This window comes from Cheilinus undulatus, linkage group 18 (assembly GCF_018320785.1).
Source record: "Cheilinus undulatus linkage group 18, ASM1832078v1, whole genome shotgun sequence".
Taxonomy (NCBI): Eukaryota; Metazoa; Chordata; class Actinopteri; order Labriformes; family Labridae; genus Cheilinus; species Cheilinus undulatus.
Window position 1 is genome coordinate 23421476 of NC_054882.1, and position 12335 is coordinate 23433810.

General features: G+C 38.9%; 1 protein-coding gene across 2 annotated transcripts in view; it reads right to left on the reverse strand.

The window, feature by feature from the left end:
* Positions 1-12335, reverse strand: part of stac (SH3 and cysteine rich domain) — a 54580-nt gene that overhangs the window by 4466 nt on the left and 37779 nt on the right. For both annotated transcript variants that reach the window (XM_041813013.1, XM_041813012.1), the window contains 3 exons: positions 11773-11870; positions 3735-3786; positions 3001-3138 (listed from right to left, as the gene is read on the reverse strand). In XM_041813013.1, coding sequence (XP_041668947.1) covers positions 3001-3138; positions 3735-3786; positions 11773-11870 — 288 coding nt within the window. The remainder of the gene's footprint in view (positions 1-3000; positions 3139-3734; positions 3787-11772; positions 11871-12335) is intronic.

A 12335-nucleotide genomic window follows, 5' to 3' on the forward strand; every position in this document is an offset into this window, starting at 1 on the left:
AAAGTCAGAATAGCTCTCTTTCATCCCAGCTAGATCAGACTCCAATCTCATGACCTGGCTTGGACCAGATTTTGCTCGGTAGTGGCTATAAAGTTTATTCTTTTTAATAAATAACTACCTGGGAATATTTTGTCTGGTGATTATGGAGCTTCAGTTTGGGAAATATGTTTATGGAAACTGTTGTTCTCATGACATTACTTTTGAAAAGTCACAGAATAAAGCTGTGCAGTTTGATAAACACAAGCTGTGTTATCATCATATCCCGAGTCTGCCGTATACCTCTCTCCTGTGTTTGTCTGTTATTTCTTCATTAACTGTGCAACTATGTCACTTTTGATTCGGCAGATCATCACAGTAAAAGAGAGATGAGGAGATCTCCAGAAAATGATGTATTTATGTTGGTCCAATTATATTAAAACCTGTGTTTGGCACAGCTGGTTTATAACAAAAACACAGCCTGTGTGAAGAATTGAGTCGTCTTTACGTATATTTAAAAATATTTGAAAATAGATTTAAAAAATATAGTGATTTAGAGCAGCTGTTTGTTTTACATGCAGTTTTATCATTTTACTGTCTCCTAAGCTTGCAAACAGTATTCTATCCATTCAATTAATTTTTGTGATTCCCTTCAAATGGCAACTTTTATTTTTAACAAGTAGATGGTTAACAAGAGGGGAGTGCATTTTGATCATTTACCAGTCAAAAAGGACAGCATCTCTTGTTATAAGACCTGCTGCCCTTCATGTTTGAATGTCAGATTTTCATTTATAGAATGAGATCTGATACAATGTCTGATTTATTTGGAGTCTGAAGCCATGTAACGTTAACACATTTTAAATCCATCATTTAAGAGAGGGTGTTTTGAGGAACTTTAGTTTCCTTCCATCTCCTTATTTCACTTACTACCCCTTACAATAACAACAGAACACATTCTCTCTGCATGTTTGCTTTAAGCCCTCTGTAACATCCTCTTATTTAAATGTGGCTGGAAAATAAAAGCAGCAGGTCATGGACTCGTCTTGTTTCCAGTGGTTTCATCTCCACTGGGGGTTGCTTGCTAAAGTGTCCTCTGGGTCCCAACATGCCCTGGAAATCATTGTGGGAAAAAAAGAGGGTCTAATCTGAGTACAGCTATTTCACCAAAATGCTAATCTAATGGTAACTCTTGAGAGGAAACCTCTGTGAGTCACTTCAGTCGAGCTGTTTGGCGAATAAAAGTGAGCGAGGGAATAATCAGTGAAGGTAAGAGGTGATGTGGGAGCCAGGGCAGGGTATTAAGACGGCTGAAGAGCTGCTGGATAATGGGAATCTGATGGGTTCTAATGGCTCAGGTGAGATCATGAATTACACACAGGTGTAATGTAGACATTTTAATTTCCCCCATAAAGGTCATTGCATCCTCTACCAATGATGGTGACATTATTCATAGGATTAACGCTGCTGATGTTTGGGCTAAACAATCCATCATGTATTTCGTCTTTGTTGCTTCAAGAGACGGCAATTAATCAAAGACTGCTCGGATAATCACTAGGGTTTAAGAAAGATTATTTATAATTCTTCGAGGGTTGCTTATGTTACAAAGAAACACAAGCTGAAGGCTGACTTCTGTGTTATGTCACTGCTTCCCCTGGTAGGCCTAGGAGGTACTGAGGCAAGCTAGAGGTTATTTAGGATAAATACAATTCATAAACATGATTATGAAATTCAAGTAAAGCTTTAAATGATCATGAAAAACTTGATTAGAGGAATATATTTTCTTAAAAATACCCAGTTCTAAAAAAAAACAAAAGGAAGATTATACTTGCAGATCACCTTTTTATAATTTCTTTGGTCTGATGTACAGAAACGGTGTCATGGTTGAACTGGTGTTGGATTAACTGATGACACTCCATTAAAAATTCTACCATGCCAACTGCTTCCCTATTATAAGAGTAAGTATGGCTTCGGAGTAGGGATGGGCAATTAATCACAGCTAAATCCCGATATGCCCTGTTGCAATTTACAAATTGCAGAAGTTGCAATATTTCTTCAACTTGAAACGTGTCAAAATACCAGTTGATACCAACTGATATCAGATTTCAAAATAATTGCGATTAGATATTCTAATCATTCTGCCTTAGTTTATTCTATCTAATATTGATGAAGCTTAGTTTACATAAGCTTAGTTCACAGAAGTCATTCCCCCAACCGCAATCAGCTGATACCGATTTTAACCTCCCAGCTCCCACAGCCAATCACAGCTCTTTCTCTCAACACAGCAGCCCATTTAAATATGACGTACTTCTCATTAATCCCTGATTGCATCAATGCTGATGCACCACACTGTTGCTGCTGGCAAAGCTTCACCTCCTCCACCCCAGCCTCCTCCATTATAGCTTAAAGTTTGTTGCACCCTCATTCAGATTCATGCTATGGATTAATTGCTTCTGAAATAATTTTAATGTTTTCAGTAGACATTGTTATAAATGCATCTATCCATTTGGGGGTTTCAAGCCATGCATTCCCTGGAAAGTCTAAGCATGCTGCTTGACTAACCCAAGGAGCATCTTTTGAGCAGATCCTTCTCTGCCAAGTAAAACTGCAATGAAAACGGTTTAATGACTGATGAGAGTGTTGCTGACAAAATGTAGGTCATAATATAGAATGATTTATTGCTTGAATTTGTTGAGGAAAAAAAATCGCAATTAGATTACTTTTGCGAATTGTTCAGCCCTACTTCGGAGACAGTAAAGTTACTGGGAAAGAGTTTACAAAGTCAAAGTACATTTAAAGAGATGAGTATTAGAAAAAAAAAAAATGACAGGTGACCTAGTAGATGCCTGCTCAAAACAAAATAAACAGTAGCAGCATAATTTGACTAGTACATTACTGTCTCTGAAAACTTCACATTAAAATAGTCTGTTTTTGAAAATAAAAAAGGAGGTAAATACTTGGAGGGCCACTAAGATTGTTTGGCTTCATTGGGCTTCAGAAAACTTGAGTTATGTGTTTGTACAATACCTGTCCCTCCTTCAAGGTGATCTGACCTTGCTCCTTACAGCCAATAAACGTCCTATTGCACCTGAACACTTGGTCCCCAACCCGCACCCTATGAGCAAAGGCTGCTGGGAAGAATCCGATCCTGTCCTCAATAACCCCCTGAGAGAAAAATAGAAAAAACATCAATCATGAATCAGCTAAAATGTGTAAGAACTGCACAACATATTTCACAATGTCAAAAAACATTACATAAAACTACTGGAAACCAAAAACAGCAGGGGCTCTGTTGTTAACAATTCATTATATTTTCCATATACCACTTGTGTCCTCACAGATAATAGTTCAAGTTTGTATGCAGGTGTTACAACAGGTGCCAAAGACCAAACAGACCAGCTATCTCTGTTTATCTACAGCATGGAGAGAACAACAACGGTGCTTAAATGATGACTTTCTTCATGGTCTGATGGCGGCCACTGCCTCTGTACAGTCACGTTTTGGCTCTTCTGTCTCCCTAATTCATGTGTGTCCAGAGGCAGCCTGTAGTCTTGCTCCTATAATTTATAGCTATAATTCCATTTTTTTTTTTTTTTTTTTTTTTTAACCAGTCCATGTAATTTATGGAGAGTTTTTAGGCTTACAGCTAAACCAAATTTGCAAAAACCATCTTCAAATGTAGTACAATGGATAGAAAAGATTATTTTTGTCATGATTGGATGGGTAAACACTTGTTTTTGATCTAACGTTTTTGTACTTACCTTCCACCAGTCATCATTTGAGTCGTCAGCCAACAAGATTCTGTCTCCAGCTCTACAATGAAAAAAAAAAAACAAAGGAAAAAACACAATCAGAAAGTTACACTCCTGTTTTCTGCATGGTGGGCCTGGTGAAAAATATGCTGCAGGCTCTTTCTGGCTTCTTCTTTGTGGGGATGTTGAAAAAATGTCTACATATAGAAGACAATTACAGGTGCCTCTCAAAAAATTAGAGTAGTGTGAAAAGTTCATTTTTCCCCTGTGATTTAAGTCAAGAAGTGAATCTTCTATAATTTCTAGATTTATCTCATACATATTGAAATATTTTTAATATTTTTGTTTTATTCTGGATGATTATGGCTTACAGCTCACAAAATTATCTCAAAATTTTTTAAATATCACAAAACACAAGTCCAAAAAAGGATTTATAATACAGAAACATTAACCTTCTGGAAATTATGCTTATTTATGCACTCGGTAATTGGTTGGAGCTCCTTTTGCACAAATTACTGCATCAGTGCAATCTGGCATGAGGGCGATCAGTCCGTGGTACTGCTGGAGTGTTTATGAAGCCCAGGTTGCTCTGATAGCCTTCAGCTCATCTGTATTGTTGAGTCTATTCACTGTGGACAGGTGCCGTCATGCTGGAAAAGGAAATCAGTATCTCCATAAAGCTTTTCAGCAGATGGAAGCATTAGGTGTGCTTAATCCCCTGGTAGAGGGCTGACAGCATTGACCCTGGACTTGATAAAGCATAAAGCAGTGGACCAACAGCAGCAGATGACAGACAGGAAAATTCACAATGGATTCCAAGCATCTTGGATTCTGATCTTCCTCCAGACTCATAGACTTTGATTTCCAAATGAAATTCAATTCATTAACTTTCATCTGAAAAAAGACTTTGGACCACTAAGTAATGGTCCAGTTCTTTTTCTCCTTATAGCCTAGGTGAGACGCTTATGACATCATTGATTAAGGTTGGGCTCGACACTAAGAACACCATCTGTGAGCCGTCTTTGTGGTGGCTCTTGATCTGCTGACTCCTGCCTCAGTCCACTTCTTGTAAGGCTCCCCTAAGTTCTCAAATCTGCTTTATTTGATAACTCTCTGAAGGCGGAGCTAATCCATGTTGCTTGTGCTCCTTTTCTTATCACACTTTTCTCTTCCAGTCAACTTTCCATGAATGTGCTTTGATATAGCCTCTGAGAACAGCCTGCCCCTTCAGCAGTGACCTCCTCGGGCTTACTCTCCTTATGGAGGAAGACAATGATTGTCCTCTGGACATTTGTCAAGTCAGCAGTCTTCCTGGTGATTGTGGTTGTGTGCACTGACCTGGAATGAGAATACAGGCTCAGGAAACCTTTGCCAGCTGGATTTTTCCACATTAATCCAAGAAAGTGGATTTTTGATTTATGTGAGCTGTGATCGTCAAGATTAACAGTGTTTCACAATGTATGAGATGTATGACTTCTGAATCTAAATTCAGGACCAAGAGTCCCTTCTATTTGCTGTAAAGTAAAGCAGATTTCAGATTTAAATGGGAATGGAAGTACTAAATCCTGTTTGCTGTAAGTAGTTTTTCAGTATCCAGGAAAAAACATGAATCATTTAATCACTAGCATCTGTTTGAAGCCATTGGCTAAAACTGACCAATAAAAATCAGAAGAAACAAGCAGCCAAATGTTGGTTTACGTAATTTCCCTTCCTCTTCCTCTGGTGGTTAAAGTTACAACGCTGGCCATATTCTGTCTGATGACACAGTGACTCACAAGGCACTGCTTGTTGTAGGTGAGACAAAACTCAGCATGCAGTGTTGTAAATCTACCAAGGCAATAAAAACAAAGTAAATACACATCCCACAGCCACACAGAATAAAAAAGTGGGTTTTCTATCTTTGTATTTAAAAAGGCAAAACTCATCAGCATCACAATCACTATGTACTCAAAGGTAATCATGTAATCAGAGCATGAGGAAAACTAATCAGAAACCTGATTTTCTCTTAAAACAAAAATGGAAATTAAACCTTTAGATTAAAAAAAAAAAAAAAAATTTCCTTCCACTCTTGTGTTTTATGCGTCCCTGTCTGATGTATTGATTTCTGTCTGCAGAGAGACCCTAAAGAGAAAAACATTGATGTGGGCTTTCAGAAGAGAATACATTTAAAACAAAGCCTGGTGAACTCTGTGCTGTAGAGGGGAAGTCAATGAATTTTAAATCAGGCCAGAGAATTGAAGTTTTTCTCCACCAAAGAGCAAGGAAGGACCCTGGAGAAAGAAGTAAAGAACGAGTGCGCTCTAATATCCTTAAACCCTGTGAGATTTCTATGAGACCAGGAGTAAATGGGTACTTCAAGTGAAGGACTGCTTGTGATGGATGCTCTCTTTCCTGAGGGTCTATTTCAGAGCATGTTGCAGATGATGCCCTATCAATCATCATGAAGGCCCCTGATATTATCTGGTGGAATGGAGATAATAAGACTGTCCAGACCAATACGGTGGTCTTTACTTTCAACCGAAATTTAGCTTGTTTAAGGCCACTCTGGGGGGCAGCAGAAACAACCTGTGAACAAAAGTAGCAAACAAGTAGCTTTTTAAGCATCCAGTACAGAGCAACACTATCAGATATTTAGTGCTATGTTTCTAGCCAGTGAACTTAATGTAAGTTCAATATTCTCAGGTTTTTACTCTTTTTGATAAGATACAACAAGGCACAACATGATAGCATACAACAAATTACAATACAGTAAAATATGATACAATACATTACACTAAGATACAAAATACTCAAAAAAGAAGGATATAAAATTATATATATTACAAAGATATGATATAATGCAATTTCACGCCTTTAGTTATATCAAAGAGATAAGATATCCTGGTTAGAAAGTGACAGGACCAATCAGCGACAAGGGGCAGTACTTTCAGGCGCGGAAGGTCGTGACGTATGCAAGCAGCGAGAAGAGGCGAGAAGATATGGCGTAAGACATTAGCATGGATGCTACTAAAGCACCAATTTTATCAGAACTTGACGACATTTCTTTGTTAAAAGAAGAACAAAGAACAGCAGTGAGTTGTTTTCTTTTCAAAAACGACAAAAGTCGTGTACCAACTCCTCTATAGTTGCTATAGTTCGTGTTATGCAGTTCTTTATGGAGTTTACTCCTTTGTAGCAGTAGTGGCTATGTCACGTGTTTTGTTGCTCTGATTGGCCCATAAAGATGTGACAGACAGAACGTTCATCCAATCACCCTCCGAGTTCTTTGCCCTTACCCAAATGCTGTGTATGAGAGGTTTACCAGATGGATGTGTGACACATCCATCTGGCGTGTCAGCTTAATATGATATGGCACAACACAACATGGAAAGAAAGATATATTACCGGTACATTTCATGGCATGACACGAAATGATGCACACTACCCTATGAAATGATGCAATGGGATTAGATATGAAACAATACGAAAGGAAACAAACTGAGCAATGATAGAACATGAGAGGGCACAATGGGATATGCAACAAAACGTGAAACTAGAAAAGCACTTGGAGAGTACAGACCTCCACTATTAGCCCTATTAGCCCCAATAATGAAGCCTTTAAAAAATTCCTGGATCCGTCCCCATGTGCCCCCCCACCACAGCATTTGGCAATTACTCCCTCCCTGGTGGGGTGGAAAAACGGTGAGGCAAAGCATTGGCTTCGCTTCTCACCAGACGACTGGAAGTCATGGCAGAGGGTAAATATTCCTCTATTCCTCCCAGCATTGTGAGTATTCTTGCTACAATTCGCTGTCTTTCTCTCCGTTATGCTCCGGCTCGTCTCCTCGGCCGGGTGTACGTCATTCAAACTCTATAAACTCCAAAACTTTGAGTAGGAACACATCCAAAAATGCTGCTGGGATTTAAGTTATTCATATCCACCATCTCCTGAGTGGTTACAGCGCAGACCTCCGCCATTAGCCCTGTGTCCCAATACTACTGCATCCTTTAAAAAATTCCTGGATCCAGACGGTGATCCGGATCAGTCCCACAACCTAATCAGTTATTTTCCTTATGCCATTTTTGAAATTTCCTGAAAATTTCATCAAAATCCGTCCACAACTTTTTGAGTTATGTTGCTAACAAACAAACTAACAAACTAACCAACGAACAAACTCATCCGACCACATAACCTCCTTGGCGGAGGTAATGAAACAATATGATACGACATGACATAACCAATGTTGGGAGTAACGCGTTACTGTAACTCCATTACCTTTTATGGTAACTAGTTGTGTAACGTGTTTCTTTTTAAAATCATTAATGCAGATACAGCTACTGAGAATTTAAATCACTCGTTACTCGTTACTTTTACAGCTGACAACTCGATGATAAAGGTTAGTAAACATCTGGTTCGGCAGACAACGTGATGGGACCGCAAGAACAGCAGCTTGGGGGAAAGAAAAGAAAAGAAAGAAAGAAAAGAGCCGCTGCAGAGACACACGCAAACACAGGCACTGCAACTCACACACACACCATGGCTGAGCACTCGAGTGTGAGCTCTCTGCCTTAGAACTACCAGCATTACTTTCACCTCCTCGGGATTAAGGACAAAAAAGAACAGGAAGTAAACTTTTCCACTGCCAAGAACAGTAATTCTAACATGAAGTACTGAGTTACACAGCACACTTCAGCTAAACAAGTTTCCAGAGAGCTGGACGCTACAAACACAGCTAACCCAGGTACAGCTCACGTTAGCTCAGCTCAGATCAAGGAGGAGCCACTCCATGTAAACAACCACGGCTTGATTTTAAATCACCGCCAGCTGCAGAGAGGGTCACTAAAGAAGCACTAAACAGACTGATAGCAAGATATGTTGTTGAAGACATGCCTCTGATATTAGCTGTAGAATCAGAGGATTAATGAGGATAAACAGATGAGATGCGTAAGACATTTATAGAGCAGCTGGGATTTAATCTGTACAATGTCAGAAGAGTCCAGAGAGACTTCTTAAACAGTGTAAAAACACTTCAACAGTGTCAAAAGTTAGGAAATATTTCTTCTGTGTTCTATGCTTCACCACTTTCCAACATAATGATAATGGCTACAATGTTACATAAATTTTACGAGTTCTTTCCTCTCAAACTGCCACAACAACAGAAATTAGTGTGATGTGTACAATAACGAGAACTGAAGCAAAAAAAACTACCACTTTAGTTACTTTTAACTCACAGTTACTTTTTGCTGGCAGTAACTTGAAACTGTTACTATTTTTCTGTAACTTGCCCAACATTGGACATAACATGGTACACTATCTTATGAAACGTTACAACACGACACTGATGAAACGAGATGACATTACATGGTACAGCACGACACGGCATGCTACGCTGTGAAACAATACGATATAATACGATGCAATTCCAAACCAAGCAAAACCAAATGAATGGTATGATAGGACATGGCACAGAATGCTACTCTAGGAAATGATAGGATTGATGTGACATGATACAGTACAAAAACCAAACTTGAAGCTCCATAGGCCTCACCTAATGACAACAAGTTCATCACTATGAGTAATCAGTGGAATTTGTGTTAGTTATGGATTTTATTTAGGTGTCACTACATTTGAGGGTAGATTTGCTGTTGTTTAGGTAGTGAATTAGGAAATAATTGAGGTACTGTGCCACCTTTGCCTGGTGATGATTAGTTATAACCTGAGGAGGGATTCATGTTACTATTGCTGAGTTACACTGACAAACATGACAAATCTGACCTGTGATGAGGCTATTTTAAAGTCATGGTCACTCTTTCATCTAGCCTCTGTTACTCTAGCTTGATAACATTTTTTTGTGCTTTTTCAAAGTAAGAAAGAAATTAGGAACATTCTCAATTGATAATCTAAATCAATAGGTCTTGAGCTATTGGTTAGTATAAATGAAATATGTCACCAGTTTAACCCATTAAAATATCTTTTTCCCCCCTTACATTTATATAAAGGCCTCTTCTAGCCAATGGCATAATGTCTATCCCCCATGGGAGCTAAAAAAGAACTAAAAGAAGACTATCTGAAGTCCTCACAGGACAAATCCAATAGAGACAGGCTGATAAGGATAGACTGTCATTATTGCACAGGCCACCCAAGAGAAGTAAATATTTGAAGATTGTTTGCACTCCATTCGGTTTCTTTTGAAGATCTTTTCTTTTATATTGTGACTTCTGGTGCTTTGAATACAAAGATTGCAGAGTATTAAATGAATAACAGACACACTCATTAAAAGTTAACTCCCTTTATGGCAGATTCTCCTCACAAAGGAGTCAGTCAGTCTTTTCTCTGAAGCCTGTATTAAGTCCAAAAACTGCCGCCAGATTTTTAACTAGTACATATTAACAAGAGCACAACAGTGCCATACTCGCCTACATCGACTGGTTCCTAACCCTGCAAAGCAGATAGATTGGACAAATTCCATGTCTGTCATCAGGCAAATCCATCTTGCAAAACTCAAATCTGAAACATTTGGGCAAAGTCTGCAATAATCATCATTTAGTCACATGAAAAAGCTCTTTATTCGTGCTGTTTTGTCTTTATGTCACGTTATTTCAACAAATAAATGTATCTGAAACATAATTTTGATCAAATATAAAGATAGACAAAGAAGATATTACTCCCATGTGTACATTTAAAAGGTCCAACATACTGATTTAGGATACAGTTATCCTAAACTATCTGTATAATCAAAACTAATAGCGATCAGCACATACTTTGTAACCTCTGTGTATTATATCTTTGTAGAGCTGGGAAAATATGACCTAAAATTTGTATCACATTGGTGTCTTTTTGTGATAATGGCAAAATAAGGGATTTCACATTTAAATGTATGTGCAACAGCCCCCCTTCTCTCTCAAAAACAAGCATGTAAATGGGATACTCAAGTCATGCTTGTACATAAGATCCCAGAAAGTTGCTTTCAGTCTCTGTGAGTTCAGTTGTCAGTGTTGGAGCTTATAACTTGTTTTTCTCCAGTGATGTTGCTTTGAGCTAATGCCCAAAACACCCCATTTCCTGATATTGCTCTTTCACAATAAAGGTATATGAACAAATAACAAGTGGGGACTTATTAAAAAAAAACAGGTTGAAAATCACATGCTTCAGTTACAGTATATTCAGCTACTCTTTTGACCACAATCAGAGCCACAGCCCCCTTCTTTGAGTCATCTTAATTTTCAAATACACCAATCGCACCATGATCTGACAAGCAGCAGTTTTGTTCTGACTGAAGGCGAGCAACCTTGGACCTTGGCACAGTGGAAGTGTCTTTGGAGTGCAGCACATGCCGCACAGCCCTGAGTAGCTCAAGTTGTGAGGTCACAGGAGAACTCTTACGATTTTATTACTTCCACCACGGTTTCTGTGGTTCTGATTCTGTGGGGCTGTAGTACCTCTGTGACCCACTGGCCTCCTGATGACCTGGTGCTTGTGCCAGAGGATGAGATGTGACATTGATATAGTGTGGATTTAGGATTGGGAGTCGGTGTTTGGTGTTGTATTTTTAAGTGGACCCAATACCACCTACATTTTTCCGGCAATTTGGATTGATCTGCACTATGTGGATTGACATGGCTTGGTAACAGTCAGTGCTGAAAATAGACCTGGCGTGTATCTCCTTCTGGGATCCACAGTGGAATTGCAGTGAATGACTACAAAAGGAATACACTTAAAACAAGCAACTCATCTACATACACAAACTTAAGGAGTTGTTCAAGGCATTCTAATAGTAGAAATGTAAAGAAATGTAACTCTGCAGCAATTGGAGACAAACCAGGTGAATCCTGCTTACTTAGAAGATTAAATCAAACGTGAAATGGAATTTAACTGCTACAAATAATATTTGTAGCATTTATATTTTCTATTCTTTTTTATTCTGTTTTATATTTTTTCCTTTAGACTTTTTCAAGAGCAAATAAAACATTCAGAAGAAATACTTCTAAGCATGTCAGATATTACCTTTAAGCAACAACCCATTTTTCCTGTCATGAATTGTTCCACTGCCCAGATGTCTTCACTAACCTCATCTCCAGGTCATGGCTGTCCTGTGGAGTGAAACTGTGCAAGGCCACATAGGTGTTGAGCTTTAGGACGTCTTTCTGTAGCTGGCTCTGCTCCAACTAAACAGACAGAAAAACAAATGCACACAGATTAAAAACAAAAGTCTCAAAACAAAAACACCAAGACAATGCAACACCATATTCTCTCCCTTTCTCAGCCGTGTCTTAAAATAGTCTTTTGGCATTCACACAGGCAGGAGAAACCCTTGTTTACAGTACAGTGATACACCACGGAGCCACTTAAGTTGTTCTACAATCTGTTCCTTTTAATCCAGCATCAACACCAGTGGGAGGAGGAGGATCATGGTTTTCATGAACACTCAGGAAGTTAAAGCAGAGTGGGTTTGTGGGTGGAGAGGAAGTTGTCGGAGAAGTGTGAGCGCAATTAACAAGGAGATACAACACTATTCTGCTGTTCTTCACGCCTGCTTTGTAAACGGGTGGGTGTTTTCTCATCACCAGTACCTCAAACCCCGCCTGCTGTGTCCCTGTAATCCCTCCAAATGATGACCTGCTCTTTCACTT